The following is a 13,671-nucleotide window of genomic DNA, read 5'->3' as shown; positions in this document are numbered from 1 at the left end:
ATTTAATCCAAGTACAAATTCCCTGTCTTAGGTCAGTTAGGATCACCACGTTATTTTAAGAATGTGAAATGTCAGAATAATAGTAGAGAGAATGATTTATTTTCATCACGTTCCCACTGGGTCAGAAGTTAACATACACCCACTTAGTATTTGGTAGCACTGCCTTTAAATTGTTTAACTCGGGTTAAGCCTTTTGGGTGAATTTTGGCCCATTCCTCCTGGCAGAGCTGGTGTAAGTCAGGTTTGTAGGCCTCCTTGCTCAGACCAGCTTTTTCAGTTCTGCCAACAAATTGTCCATGGGATTGAGGTCAGGGCTTTGTGATGGCCACTCCAATACCTTGACTCTGTTGTCCTTAAGCCATTTTACCACAACTTTGTAAGTATACTTGGGGTCATTGTCCAATTGGAAGACACATTTGCGACCAAGCTTTAACTGATGGTCTTGAGAATTTGCGTCAATATATCCACATACATTATTTCCTCATGATGCCATCTATTTTGTGAAGTGCCCCAGTCCCTCCTGCAGCAAAGCACCCCCACAACATGATGCTGCCACCTCTGTGCTTCACGGCTGGTGTTCTTCGGCTTGCAAGCCTCCCCCATTTTATTCCAAACATAATGATGGTCATTATGGACAAACAGTTCTATTTTTGTTTCATCAGACCAGAGGACATTTCTCCAAAAAGTATGATCTTTGTCCCCATGTGCAGTTGCAAACCGTAGTCTGGCTTTTTTTTATGCCGGTTTTGGAGCAGTGGCTTCTTCCTTGCTGAGCAGCCTTTCAGGTTATGTTCATATAGGACTCGTTTTACTGTGGATACAGATACTTTTGTACCGGTTTCCTCCAGCATCTTCACAAGGTCCTCTGCTGTTGTTCTGGGATTGAGTTGCACTTGTTGCACCAAAGTACGTTCATCTCTAGGAGACAGAACGCGTCTCCTTCCAGAGCGATATGACGGCTGCATGCTCCTATGGTGTTTATACTTGTGTACTATTGTTTGTAGAGATGAACGTGGTACCTTCAGGCGTTTGGAAATTGCTCCCAAGGATGAACCAGACTTGTGGAGGTCTGCAATAGTTTTTATGAGGTCTTGCCTGATTTAAAAAAATTTCCCATGATGTCAAGCACTGAGTTTGAAGGTAGGCCTTGAAATACATCCACAGGTACACCTCCAATTGACTCCAATGATGTCAATTAGTCTATACATCCACAGGTACACCTCCAATTGACTCCAATGATGTCAATTAGTCTATCAGAACTTCTAATGCCATGAAATCATTTTCTGGAATTTTCCAAGCTGAAAATCTGTCTGTAAACAATTGTTGGAAAAATTACTTGTGTCATGCACAAAGTAGATGTCCTACCCGACTTGCCAAAACTATAGTTTGTTAACAAGAAATGTGTGCAGTGGTTGAAAATCAAATTTTAATGACTCCAACCTGAGTGTATGTCAACTTCCAACTTCAACCATGTATAACCATAAAAATTTGACTGATTCATGATTTTGATGGGCTGAGAAAAGCTGCCCTCCTGTCAGTCTCATCCTGACTCCCACGCGTTCATTACTATGGAATGGAATTTGAATATTGAAACAATGTTTCAATTGTCGGAGAGACAGCAGGGTTTATACACATCTCCGCTGTTGAAAACTAAATGTTAGTTTAAAAGTAATGTGAGATAATGTCTGCTTTTTATAGTGGAGATCAAGTTTATAAATTGCCTAGCTGGGCTTATTAGACAGTGGATTGAGCAGTCAGATGAAAGAGTAAATAGGCATGTTTTTTTGTTGTCGTCTTTTACCCCCCTTTTCTCTCGTCGCTGCAACTTCCCAACGGGCTCCGGAGAGGTGAAGGTGGAGTCATGCGTCCTCTGAAACATGAACCTTCAAACCGCGCTCCTTAACACCCACCAGCTTAACCAGGAAGCCAGCAGCACCAATGTGTCAGAGGAAACACTTTTCAACTCGGGGCTAGATGAGCCAAGTAAAGCCCCACCGGCCAAACCCCTAATTTAAAGCTGCACTGTTGTAAATAAAGTAAATACCTAATATCTATAAAATGGTCATTTTTGAAGTTCATTCCCTCTTCAACGCACCTATCTGGAAGCCCAATGATTACAATTGTGTACTTGTGTGAAACATAGAGCTGGGCGATATGTCCAAAATATATCACGGTATATATCACGGTATTCCAAATTTGTTACAGTACGGGCGGTATTTGACAATATTTTATGTTTTTGATTAAAAGTACACAATTAGATTTATGAGTAGTGCGTGACCCTAGCGAGGCAACACATATATTGTAAGTGATTTCAATGAGTCTTTCTCCATTCTGATTTTTTTATACTGTTCAATTCAACTTCAAACAAAAATAATTTCCTGCATTTCTGCACTCATTTGAGAATTTCTACACTGCTACGTAGGGTTGCACAATATGGGCAAAAAATATATCAAAACACTTGGGTGAACTGTTGAAATCATGGAAATGGAATGTTATTCTAATTCTATAGTACATCATGGAATCATGGGAATGGAATGTTATTCTAATTCTATAGAACACTCGTAAATCCGTAAATTATATAATACGTAAAATAATACAAATAATAGTGGGCCATACCATAAAATGCTTACTTACAAGCACTTAACCAGCAGTTCAAGAAGAGTAAGGTTGCAAAGGGTCGGAAACCTGCCGGTAAATTTCCTCAAATTTTCCATGGGAAGTTAAGCCCGGGAATTTTGCTTAAATTCATCAAAAAGTTAGCTTATAACAGTGAACCTTTTTTTCGTGGGATACACAAGACAATTCTAGGTCTTGTGGGATATTTTAGTTAAACAATCCCCAATTCAAAGGAATTGCAACCTCTGCATGCACAGTGCATTCTTCCATCACACGCAGAGCTGATTCTCAAGATCTTGCACACTAATGAGATGCTATTGAGCCCACACTACTACACTGTCTGAGCCAAGGACTACATGCTTTCTGGTAAGTTTTAGTTACAATACAGGGTGAGGTGAATATATTTGATATGACATACATGATTTTTGTTAACCTCTTGGTGTTAGGGGGCAGTATTTTCATTTTTGGGAAAAAACGTTCCCGTTTTAAATGGGATATTTTGTCAGGAAAAGATACTAGAATATGCATATAATTGACAGATTTGGATAGAAAACACACTAACATTTCCAAAACTGTAAAGATATTGTCTATGAGTATAACAGAACTGATGTTACAGGCGAAAGCCTGAGAAAAATCCAATAAATACAGAGGTAGCCATTACTCCAATCGGTCAGAGTGAAAAATGAATTGTCCCGACTGATATATTATCGAATAGATATTAGAAAAACACCTTGAGGATGGATTCTAAACAACGTTTGCCATGTTTCTGTCGTTATTATGGAGCTAATTTGGAATATTTTGCCGTTATGGTGACCACAATTTCCAGGCGATTTCTCAGTCAAACGTGAAAAACAAACGGAGCTATTTCGCCTACAAAAATAATATTTTGGGGGAAAAAAATGAACTTTGGCTGTCTACCTGGGAGTCTCGTGAGTGAAAACATCCGAAGTTCAAAGGTAAACGATTTAATTTGATTGCTTTTCTGATTTTCGTGACCAGGTTGCCTGCTGATAGCTAGTTGTAATGCTATGCTAGGCTAGCGATAAACTTACACAAATGCTTGTCTAGCAGTGGCTGTAAAGCATATTTTGAAAATCTGAGATGACAGGGTGATTAACAAAAGGCTAAGCTGTGTTCTAATATATTTCACTTGTGATTTTCATGAATAGGAATATTTTCAAGGAAGATTTATGTCCGTTGCGTTATGCTAATTAGTGTCAGATGATGATAATGGTCCCGTTCACGGGCTGGGCTACAGGTCACTACAGGTTAACTAGTAAATAGTAGCCTACAGTAAAGTGTGTTTAAATCATTTCTAACTTGTTACCAATTTCTGCTTGTTGTTTTTTGCTACCATGTGGGTTTTAGCTTGCTTGAGCCTGCAAACTGAGGAGTGTTAATTCACCTGTTTCCATACATGTTTCATTTTTAAAAATGTATCTTACAAAGTAGTTGTTCAACTGCTTAACTATATATCTGTACATGGAAAAGAATTTATCTTCTAATCTTTACAGGAAAGTGCCACAGGCACTATCTGATGTGTGGAGACATTGCACTGCAGCTAATGTAGAAGGAAAAGCTGTGTACATTTGCAAATATTGTGCCAAATCATATGTGAAGAATGCAACAAAGATGCAGAATCATCTGGCCAAGTGCATAAAGTTTCCTCAGCAATCACGTGATCAGAGAAATGCTGATGAAGGTCTTGCTCGAGCTGTGTATGCAACTGATTCAACTCTGATGCTCACAGACAATGTGTATTGGAAGAGATTTCTGAATGTTCTTCGCCTAGCATACACCCCTCCAACCAGACATGCTTTATTTACTAATTTGCTGGATGAAGAGTTCAACAATCAATCAAATGTATTTATAAAGCCCTTCTTACATCAGCTGATGTCACAAAATGCTGTACAGAAACCCAGCCTAAAACCCCAAACAGCAAGCAATGCAGGTGTAGAAGCACAGTGGCTAGGAAAAACTCCCTAGAAAGGCCGGAACCTAGGAAGAAACCAAGAGAGGAAGCAGGCTATGAGGGGTGGCCAGTCCTCTTCTAGCTGTGCGGGGTGGAGATTATAACAGAACATGGCCAAGATGTTCAAATGTTCATAGATGACCAGCAGGGTCAAATAATAATGATCACAGTGGTTGTAGAGGGTTCAACAGGTCACCTGTTGGAGTGGTGTTGTCATCATGTTTGACAGTCTCCTGGAGGGGGAGGAGTCTCTCCAAGAAATAGCCATATCACAGTCTGCCGATATAGACAGCCCCATCAAGAGGATCCTCCTGGATTATGTATTTTGAGAGAGAGTGGTAAGCAGCTTAAAACTCCTGAAATCTATAGCAGTAGCTATTGCACGGATTGAGGGAGACAATGCCATCCTGTATGAAGTTCAGACTCTGCTTGCAGATGTAAGAGAAGAAATCCATACTGCCCACTTCACTGTTACTCCAAGCAGAGGAAACAGCAGTTCTGAAATACATCAAAAAGTGTGAAGACTTCTGCCTGAAGCCCATACATGCCACAGCGTACATGTTGGACCCCAAGTATGCTGGCAAGAGCATCATGTCTGGTGCAGAGATCAACAAGGCCTATGGTGTCATCAATACCGTGTCTCACCACCTTGGTCTCGATGAGGGCAAGGTTCTTGGCAGTCTGGCGATGTACACTTCCAAGCAAGGGATTTGTAGATGCAATATAGCAGTAATGCCAACATATCTCATCAGCCACCTGGTGGAAGGGACTTTGTGGAGCTGAGGTTCTTTCCCCTGTTGCCTCCATCATCCTCCAAATCACACCAACATGAGCCACCTCAGAGTGCAACCGGTCCTTGTTTGGGAACACACACACCAAAGCACACAACAGGCTGACCAATAAAGGTTGAAAGATTGGTGGCCATCCGGGCAAATTTGAGCCTGACAAGCCATCCAGGTTGGAAAGTGACAGTGAAGATGAGGCCTCAGAGTCTGATGTTCAAGAAGTGAACATTGAGGAGGTCCAGGGAGAAGACACGGAAGCCTGAAGACAAACAAAGCTATAGTTTCTCGACTATTATTTTACAGATGTATGTTGAAAATGTTTTTGGGAGATGCGATGGATCATTGGGGATCATTCAATATTCCCTTTCTTTTGTTGTTCAGTGAAATCATCTCAGGTGAAAGTCAATTCATGTAATTCAAGTTAAATTCATAACTAAATCTCTTTTTTTTTTTATATTGGAAGGATTTAATCATTTGTAATTATGTCTACTCATGATAAGGTAAAAGGTTTATGTTTGTCTCCATATGATATTGTAAATCTATCCAATGCAAAAAACATCGACATTTAAATGGTATTAATAGTTTCCACCTTGGAATATTCCCCAAAATGTGCAACCCTAAAGAAGAGTTAAGAAAATATTAACCAAATAAACTATATATACAGGGAGTACTGGTACCGAGTCAGTGTGCGGGGGTATGAATCCAGAGACTTAACAAATGGATTGTAATAATTATAAATGGTGCTGTTTTACGGGCCCTTGACCAACTCTGCTATTTTGTTTGTTTTTTCGCAATTTTTAAAACTAATTTGTACATAATGTTGCTGCTACCATCTCTTATGACCGAAAAGAGCTTCTGGAGATCAAAGCAGCGATTACTCACATCGAACTGGTAAAGATATTTTATTTAATGAGTCCGAAGGATATACTGCTTCCTGGAGACAAGGCCCAAATCACCGTCATTCACGTGAAGAAAAGATGGAAATACAGGGGGCGGGGTCTGGGTGCCTTGTGAGAATTAGTCAGCGAGTGAGTAAACCACCACTACCCTCTGTATTTTTGGCCAACGTGCAGTCATTGGAAAACAAACTGGACGATGTACGACCAAGTCTATCCTACCAACGAGATATTAACGGTAATATCTTATGTTCCACCGAGACTTGGCTGAATAACGACACAGATAATATAAAGTTGGCTGGCTTCTCCATTTTTTGGCACGACAGAGCAGCTACGTCTGGTAAGACGAGGGGTGGGGGTGTGTGTCTATTTGTCAATAACTGCTGGTGCGCAAGGTCTAATATTAATGAAGTCTCGAGGTATTGACCGCCTGAGATAGAATACCTCCTGATAAGCTGTAGACCAATCTACCATGAGAGTTCACATATATATTATTCACAGCTGTCTATTTACCACCACAGTCCACAATAGTTTTCAAGCCCAGTCACATACGACGAGCGTCAAAGCTGGTGTCGTAGGATTTAAGACCGCACTCAACGAGCTGTATACGGGCATAAGCAAACAAGAACATGTTGAACCAAATCCGTTTGACCTAAATTCTACCAGCATGTCACATGTGCAACCAGAGAGAGAGAGAGAAAAAAAAACTCTAGACCACCTTTACTCCACACAGAGACACATACAAAGCCATCCCTCGCCCTCCATTTTGAAAATCTGACCATAATTATATCCTTCTGATTCCTGCTTACAAGAAAAACTAAAGCAGGAAGTACCAGTGACTCAATACAGAAGTGGTCAGATGACGTGAACGCGAAGCTACAGGAATGTTTTGCTCGCACAGACTGGAATATGTTCCAGGATTCATCCAATGGCATTGAGGAGTATTCCCCCTCAGTCACCGGCTTCAACAATAAATGCATCGACGACGACGTCGTCCCCACAGTGACTGTACGTACATACCCCAACCAGAAGCCATGGATTACAGACAAGATCCGCACCGAGCTAAAGGCTAGAGTTTTGGCTTTCAAGGAGCGGGACACGAATGCGGACACCTATAAGAAATCCTGCTATGCCCTCAGACGAACCCTCACAGGCAAAGCGTCAATACAGGACTAAGGTTGAATCCTACTACACCGGCTCTGATGCTCGTCGGATGTGGCTGGGCTTGAAAACTATTACAGACTAGAAAGGGAAACACAGTCACGAGCTGCCCAGTGACGCAAGCCTACCGGACGAGCTAATTCCCTTGTATTCTCGCTTTGAGGCAAGCTGATTCTCAACACTGGGGCCCCTCAGGGGTGCGTGCTTAGTCCCCTCCTGTACTCCATGTTCACTTACGACTGGTTGGCCAAGCACAACACCATCATTAAATTTGCTGACGACACAACAATGGTAGGCCTGATCACCGACAATGATGAACCTATTCCCCCTCAGGAAACTGAAAAGATTTGGCATGGGTCCCCCGAAGTTCTACAGCTGCACCATCAAGAGCTTCCTGACCGGTTGCATTACCGCATGGTATGGCAACTGCTCGGCATCTGACCGGAAGGCAATACAGAGAGTAGTGCGTACAGCCCAGTACATCATTGGGGACAAGCTTCCTGACATCCAAGACCTAAAAATTGTCAAAGACTCAAGTCACCCAAGTCATAGACTGTTCTCTCTGCTACCGCACGGCAAGCGATACCAGAGCACCAAGTCTAGAACCAAAAGGCTCCTTAAGAGCTTCTTCCCCCAATCCATAAGAGTGCTGAACAACTAAACTAATCAAATGGCCACACGGACCATTTACATTGAACCCCCCATCCACCTTTGTTTTTACACTGCTGCTACTCGCTGTATATTATCTATGCTCTAAGTCACTTTACAAATTACCTTGTACCCTGGCACATTGACTCGGTACCGGTACCCACTGTATATAGCCTCGTTATTGTTATGTAAATGTAATATAATAATAATAAATGCCATTTAGCAGACGCTTTTATCCAAAGCGACTTACAGTCATGTGTGCATACATTCTACGTATTGGTGGTCCCGGGGCTCGAACCCACTACCCTGGCGTTACAAGCGCCATGCTCTACCAACTGAGCTACAGAAGGACCAGACTTTCATGTTACTGTCATGTTACTTTTTGATAGATCTGATTTTTTTTAACTTTAGCATATTTAGTTAATATTTTCTTAAATCTATTTCTTGAACTGCATTGTTGGTTAAGGGCTTGTAAGTAAGCATTTCACTGGTGACAAATACCATTTTATTTATTGTTTCATACAGGTACGCATACATTTTCATTGGGTTGCAGGTGCTTCGCGGAGCGAATCAACTTAATGCTGCAATATGTAACTTTTAGGTGACCCGACCAAATTTAAAGTTAGATCTGTCGTTCTCATTGAAAGCAAGTTTAAAAAGTGGTAGGTATGTTCCATGTGTGCTATTTCTATGCTTCCAGGTCTTCCTTTTAGTTTTTGCATCTTTTACTTTCGGTTTTGTACACCAGCTTCAAACAGCTGAAAACACAATATTCAGCTGAAAACACAATATTCAGCTGAAAACACAATATTCAGCTGAAAACACAATATTTCACAGCGGTTTAGATTGTGCAATGATTCTCTACATTATACTTGTTTTGTCACTGACTGAAATTAGGTGAACTATTAGAATTTTTGCAACCAGGAAATGGCGGAGCAATTTCTGCATAGTGCATCTTTAAAACAGGTCCATTTTACAGAAGAAGCCTACTTTGTTGAACATGGTTTGCATTGTTAGGTGATCAGCAGAAAATGTGTGAATTGTCAAAATAACGCACTTACATAACTTGAAACATCCTGTGTGCACGACTTCAGCGATTCATTTTCAAAAGGCGATAATAACGTTGTAACTGATTTTAAATGTGTTATTAGAATGATTAATATTGGCTAAGGTGATGGGTTGTTTCTGGTCCAGCCAATACACCTGTCCCTCGAACATCTCTTTCCAAATGGGCATTAATATGGAGATGTTTCACCTTTGCTGCTATAACAGCCTCCACTCTCAGTGCTGCTGAGTGAGTAGGCTATAGAGGCCTTACCTAGGGTCCATCCCTTGCATTACAATCTCATCTTGCTTGCACTCTACCATGTCATTTGTAAACATGGCATGGAAGTAAGGGATGGAGGCAGCCAGAACAATCCTGTGGGCGCTGAACTTGTGGTCTCCAACCTGTAAGGGCGATACAAGCAAGTGATTTAGTCCAGACATGGCTCAAATACATGTTCCATACGGTAGAATGGAACAAACAGAATAGCATCAAAAGGGTGCATACTCCGAGCTAAATCAAGCCCACCTGAAGTGCATTAATTTCAGAGAATTGTAATACAGTTGAAGTCGGAAGTTTACATACACTTATGATGGAGTCATTAAAAATCATTTTTCAACCACTCCACAAATTTCGTGTTGACAAACTATAGTTTCGGCAAGTTGATTAGGACATCTACTTTGTGCATGACAAGTAATTTTTCTAACAATTGTTTACAGACAGATTATTTAAATTACAATTAACTGTATAACAATTCCAGTTGGTCAGAAGTTTACATACACTAAATTGACTGTGCCTTGAAACAGCTTTGAAAATTCCAGAAAATGATGTCACGGCTTTAGAAGTTCTGATAGACGAATTGACATCATTGGAGTCAATTGGAGGTGTACCTGTGTATGCATTTCAAGGCCTACCTTCAAACTCAGTGCTTGACATCATGGGAAAATCAAAAGAAATCAGCCAAGACCTCAGAAAAAAATTATAGACCTCCACAAGTCTGGTTCATCCTTGGGAGCAATTTCTAAACACCTGAAGGTACCATGTTCATCTGTACAAACAATAGTACGCAATTATAAACACCATGGGACCACGCAGCGGTCATACCGCTAGGAAAGGAGATGCGTTCCGTCTCCTAGAGATGAACGTACCTTGGTGCGAAAAGTGCAAATCAATCCCAGAACAACAGCAAAGGACCACGTGAAGATGTTGGAGGAAACAGGTACAAAAGTATCTATATCCACAGTAAAATGAGTCCTATATCGACATAACCTGAAAATCCGCTCAGCAAGGAAGAAGACACTGCTCCAAACCTGCCATAAAAAAGCCAGACTACGGTTTGCAACTGCACATGGGGACAAAGATCATACCTTTTGGAGAAATGTCCTCAGGTTTGATGCAACTAAAATAGAACTGTTTGGCCATAATGACCATCGTTATGTTTGGAGGAAAAAGGGGGAGGCTTGCAAGCCAAACACCATCCCAAACGTGGAGCACGGGGGTGGCAGCATCATGGTGTGGGGGTGCTTTGCTGCAGGAGGGACTGGGGCACTTCCCAAAATAGATGGCATCATGAGGGGGAAAAAATTACGTGGATATATTGAAGCAACATCTCAGGATGTCAGTCAGGAAGTTAAAGCTTGGTCGCAAATGGGACTTCAAAATCGACAATGACCCCAAGCATACTTCCAAAGTTGTGGCAAAATGGCTTAAGGACAACAAAGTCAAGGTATTGGAGTGGCCATCACTAAGTCCTGACCTCAACCCTATAGAAAATGTGTGAGCAGAACTGAAACAGCGTGAGCGAGCAAGGAGGCCTACAAAAAGACTCATTATTGTGGAAGCTTGTGGAAGGCTACCTGAAATGTTTGACCCAAGTTAAACCATTTAAAGGCAATGCTACCAAATACTAATTGAGTGTATGTAAACTTCTGAACCACCGGGAATGAGGAAAGAAATAAAAGCTGAAATAAATCATTCTCTCTACTATTATTCTGACACGTCACATTCTTAAAATAAAGTGGTGATCCTAACTGACCTAAGACAGGGAATTTTTACTCTGATTAAATGTCAGGAATTGTAGAAAACTGTGTTTAAATGTATTTGGCTAAGGTGTATGTAAACTTCCAACTTCAACTGTAATCAGAACTTAATGTCACCTTTAACCATTGCTTTCCCCTTGCGACACCAACATAAGACTATAGCCTATTGTATTCATTATCAGTGGTGTGAAGTACTTAATTAAGTAAAAAAACTTTAAAGTACTACTTAAGTAATTTTTTGTGGTATCTGTACTATACTATTTATATTTTTCAACTTTTACTTCACTACATTCCTAAATTAAATAATGTACTTTTTACTCCATACATTTTGCGTGACACCTAAAAATACTCGCTACATTGTGAATGCTTAGCAGGACAGGAAAATGGTCCAATTCGCGCACTTATCAAGACAACATATGGTTATCCCTTCTGCCTCTGATCTGGCGGACTCACTAAACACAAATGCACCTTGTGTAAATGATGTCTGAGTGTTGGAGAGTGCCCCTGGCTATCCATACATTTTAAAAACAAGAAAATGGTGCCACCTGCTTTGGTTAATAGAAGGAATTTGAAATGATTTACACTTTTACGAAATGTTTACAATTACATTTACTTTTGATACTTAAGTATATTTAGAACCAAATACTTTTAGACTTTTTCTTAAGTAGTATTTTACTGAGTGACCTTTACTTTAGTAACTTTTTATTAAGGTGTATATATACACTTTTACTCAAGTATGACAATTGGGTACTTTTCCTACCACTGTTCATCGGGCTACTTATTTGAGAAATGTGTGTTTATTTTATATGAAAAACTATAAAATCAAAAAGAGACATCTTGCATGAGGTGGGTACACTGACTGTTATGCCTAACCAATACCAAGGTCAAGGCATATGAAGTCGCCTTCATGTAGGGCAGGTCTTGTTAAAGAGAAAGTGCACTAATGGAAGCCAGAGTGATGGAGGTGATGAGTTACAGATAAAGATGAAATTCCCTTCAGAATATGGTCCGGTAGATATCTAGGCTCCAGGACAGCACACAGCAGCTTATCATAATGATGGTGCTTATTAATAGGACAGGTGCATCACGTGGGAGGGCCTGAAGAGCGAATATATAACTGCTGTTCCCTGACAAAGGTCCAACTGACCACATGCAATGTGAACGTTTAGGTGATGCTGCAGGTGTTTTAGCCACAGATTTTTAGGACAATTAACAGTCAGCTCGAGGTTTGTGAAGATGCGGGCAATGGCTGGTTAGTCATGTTAATTTGATTCAAGAATACCGTAATCTGAAATAACAATGGTCAGTAAATCCATAGTTGTCTGAAAACAAGGCATACTTGACTAGCTACGTTATATTATTCTAATTCAGCAGGGCTGTGTATTAGTAAGCAGTTGGCCAAGTCTTACTACAGCTAGCTTAGGCACCAGGGGTGAGTTTCCCCAAAAAACCAAACAGTCAAGTGAAGATGACCTTTACGTTTTTAGGTAAACGTACACCCAATTAGTGTGCTGCTTCGCCATCACAGCAACAAACACAAACAAAAGGTTTACCTTGCAGCATTGCCAGTAACGTAGACTTCAGTAGGTGCTAACAGTAGTTCTCTCTACAGTCTGCTAGCAAGCTGGGCGGCCAAATCGTGGATAAAACTACCATGACATGTGAAAGGGAAGGGCTAAATGTGTTAGATAACTAACGTTACTCAATTGGCACGATAATCGCGATGTATACATTCATATATTTACGGTCAGTAGCTACAGTAGCTAGCTATGCTGCTTAGCCAATAACTTACCTAGGCTAGATCTTTATATATGTACAAATAGAAGCCTCTGCAGCTAGCTAAAGTTATTTATACATTCATATATTTAAAGTTAAAGTTATTTAGCTAGCTTGCCTCAATTCTATTGATAGCTAGTTAGCCGGCTGGCTATTTTCTCAAATTAAGTTACTGTAGTGCGCCTGGCGAGCTACTAGGCTAACTCCACACATTACCTTCAGGGTGACATCGCAGAGTTTCCCTTGCCTTCTGATCTCCTCCATAACAGCATATCCACGACCTGGTAAATCGTGGACTGAAAAATGCATCAAATCCTCCAGTTCTTCATATATCATATCACCCATCGTCATTTGAGGAAAAGGGAAATAATGAAAACGCCTAACAATGGGCGAACTGACCCACTCGAGACACCGTAGTAGGAATTATTCTCCAATCCACTAGTATTCTGCCAGCAACGCAAATTATGACGCGTATTTGTATGGTAATATGGAAACCTTCAAAATAAAAGCCTGCATTTCAAAACTGCCATGTGAATTTCATTCAACTTTAATGTGTCTTCTGCATTTAATCCAAAACCCTCTGAATCTGAGAGGTGCAGGGGGCCTTCTTAATTGTATGGGGGTTAACTGATTTACTCAAGGGCAGATCCGACAGATTTTTACCTTGTCTGCTCAGGGATTCAACCCAGCAAATTTTCAGCCCAAATGCAATACACTGTAATAGACTGTACAT

General features: G+C 40.7%; 1 protein-coding gene across 1 annotated transcript in view; it reads right to left on the bottom strand.

Moving 5' to 3' along the window:
* klhl18 (kelch-like family member 18) overlaps positions 1–13,361 on the bottom strand; it is a 55,882-nt gene extending 42,521 nt beyond the window's left edge. The window contains exons 1-2 of the mRNA XM_046322281.1: positions 13,155–13,361; positions 9,397–9,527 (exon numbers count right to left, since the gene is read on the bottom strand). Of these exons, the coding sequence (XP_046178237.1) occupies positions 9,397–9,527; positions 13,155–13,289 (266 nt within the window). The 5' untranslated portion in view covers positions 13,290–13,361. The remainder of the gene's footprint in view (positions 1–9,396; positions 9,528–13,154) is intronic.
* Between the last annotated feature and the right edge of the window lie 310 nt (positions 13,362–13,671).

This window comes from Oncorhynchus gorbuscha, linkage group LG22 (assembly GCF_021184085.1).
Source record: "Oncorhynchus gorbuscha isolate QuinsamMale2020 ecotype Even-year linkage group LG22, OgorEven_v1.0, whole genome shotgun sequence".
NCBI lineage: Eukaryota > Metazoa > Chordata > Actinopteri > Salmoniformes > Salmonidae > Oncorhynchus > Oncorhynchus gorbuscha.
The sequence above is the reverse complement of the archived record's forward strand: the minus strand, read 5'-3'. Positions and strand labels throughout refer to the sequence as shown.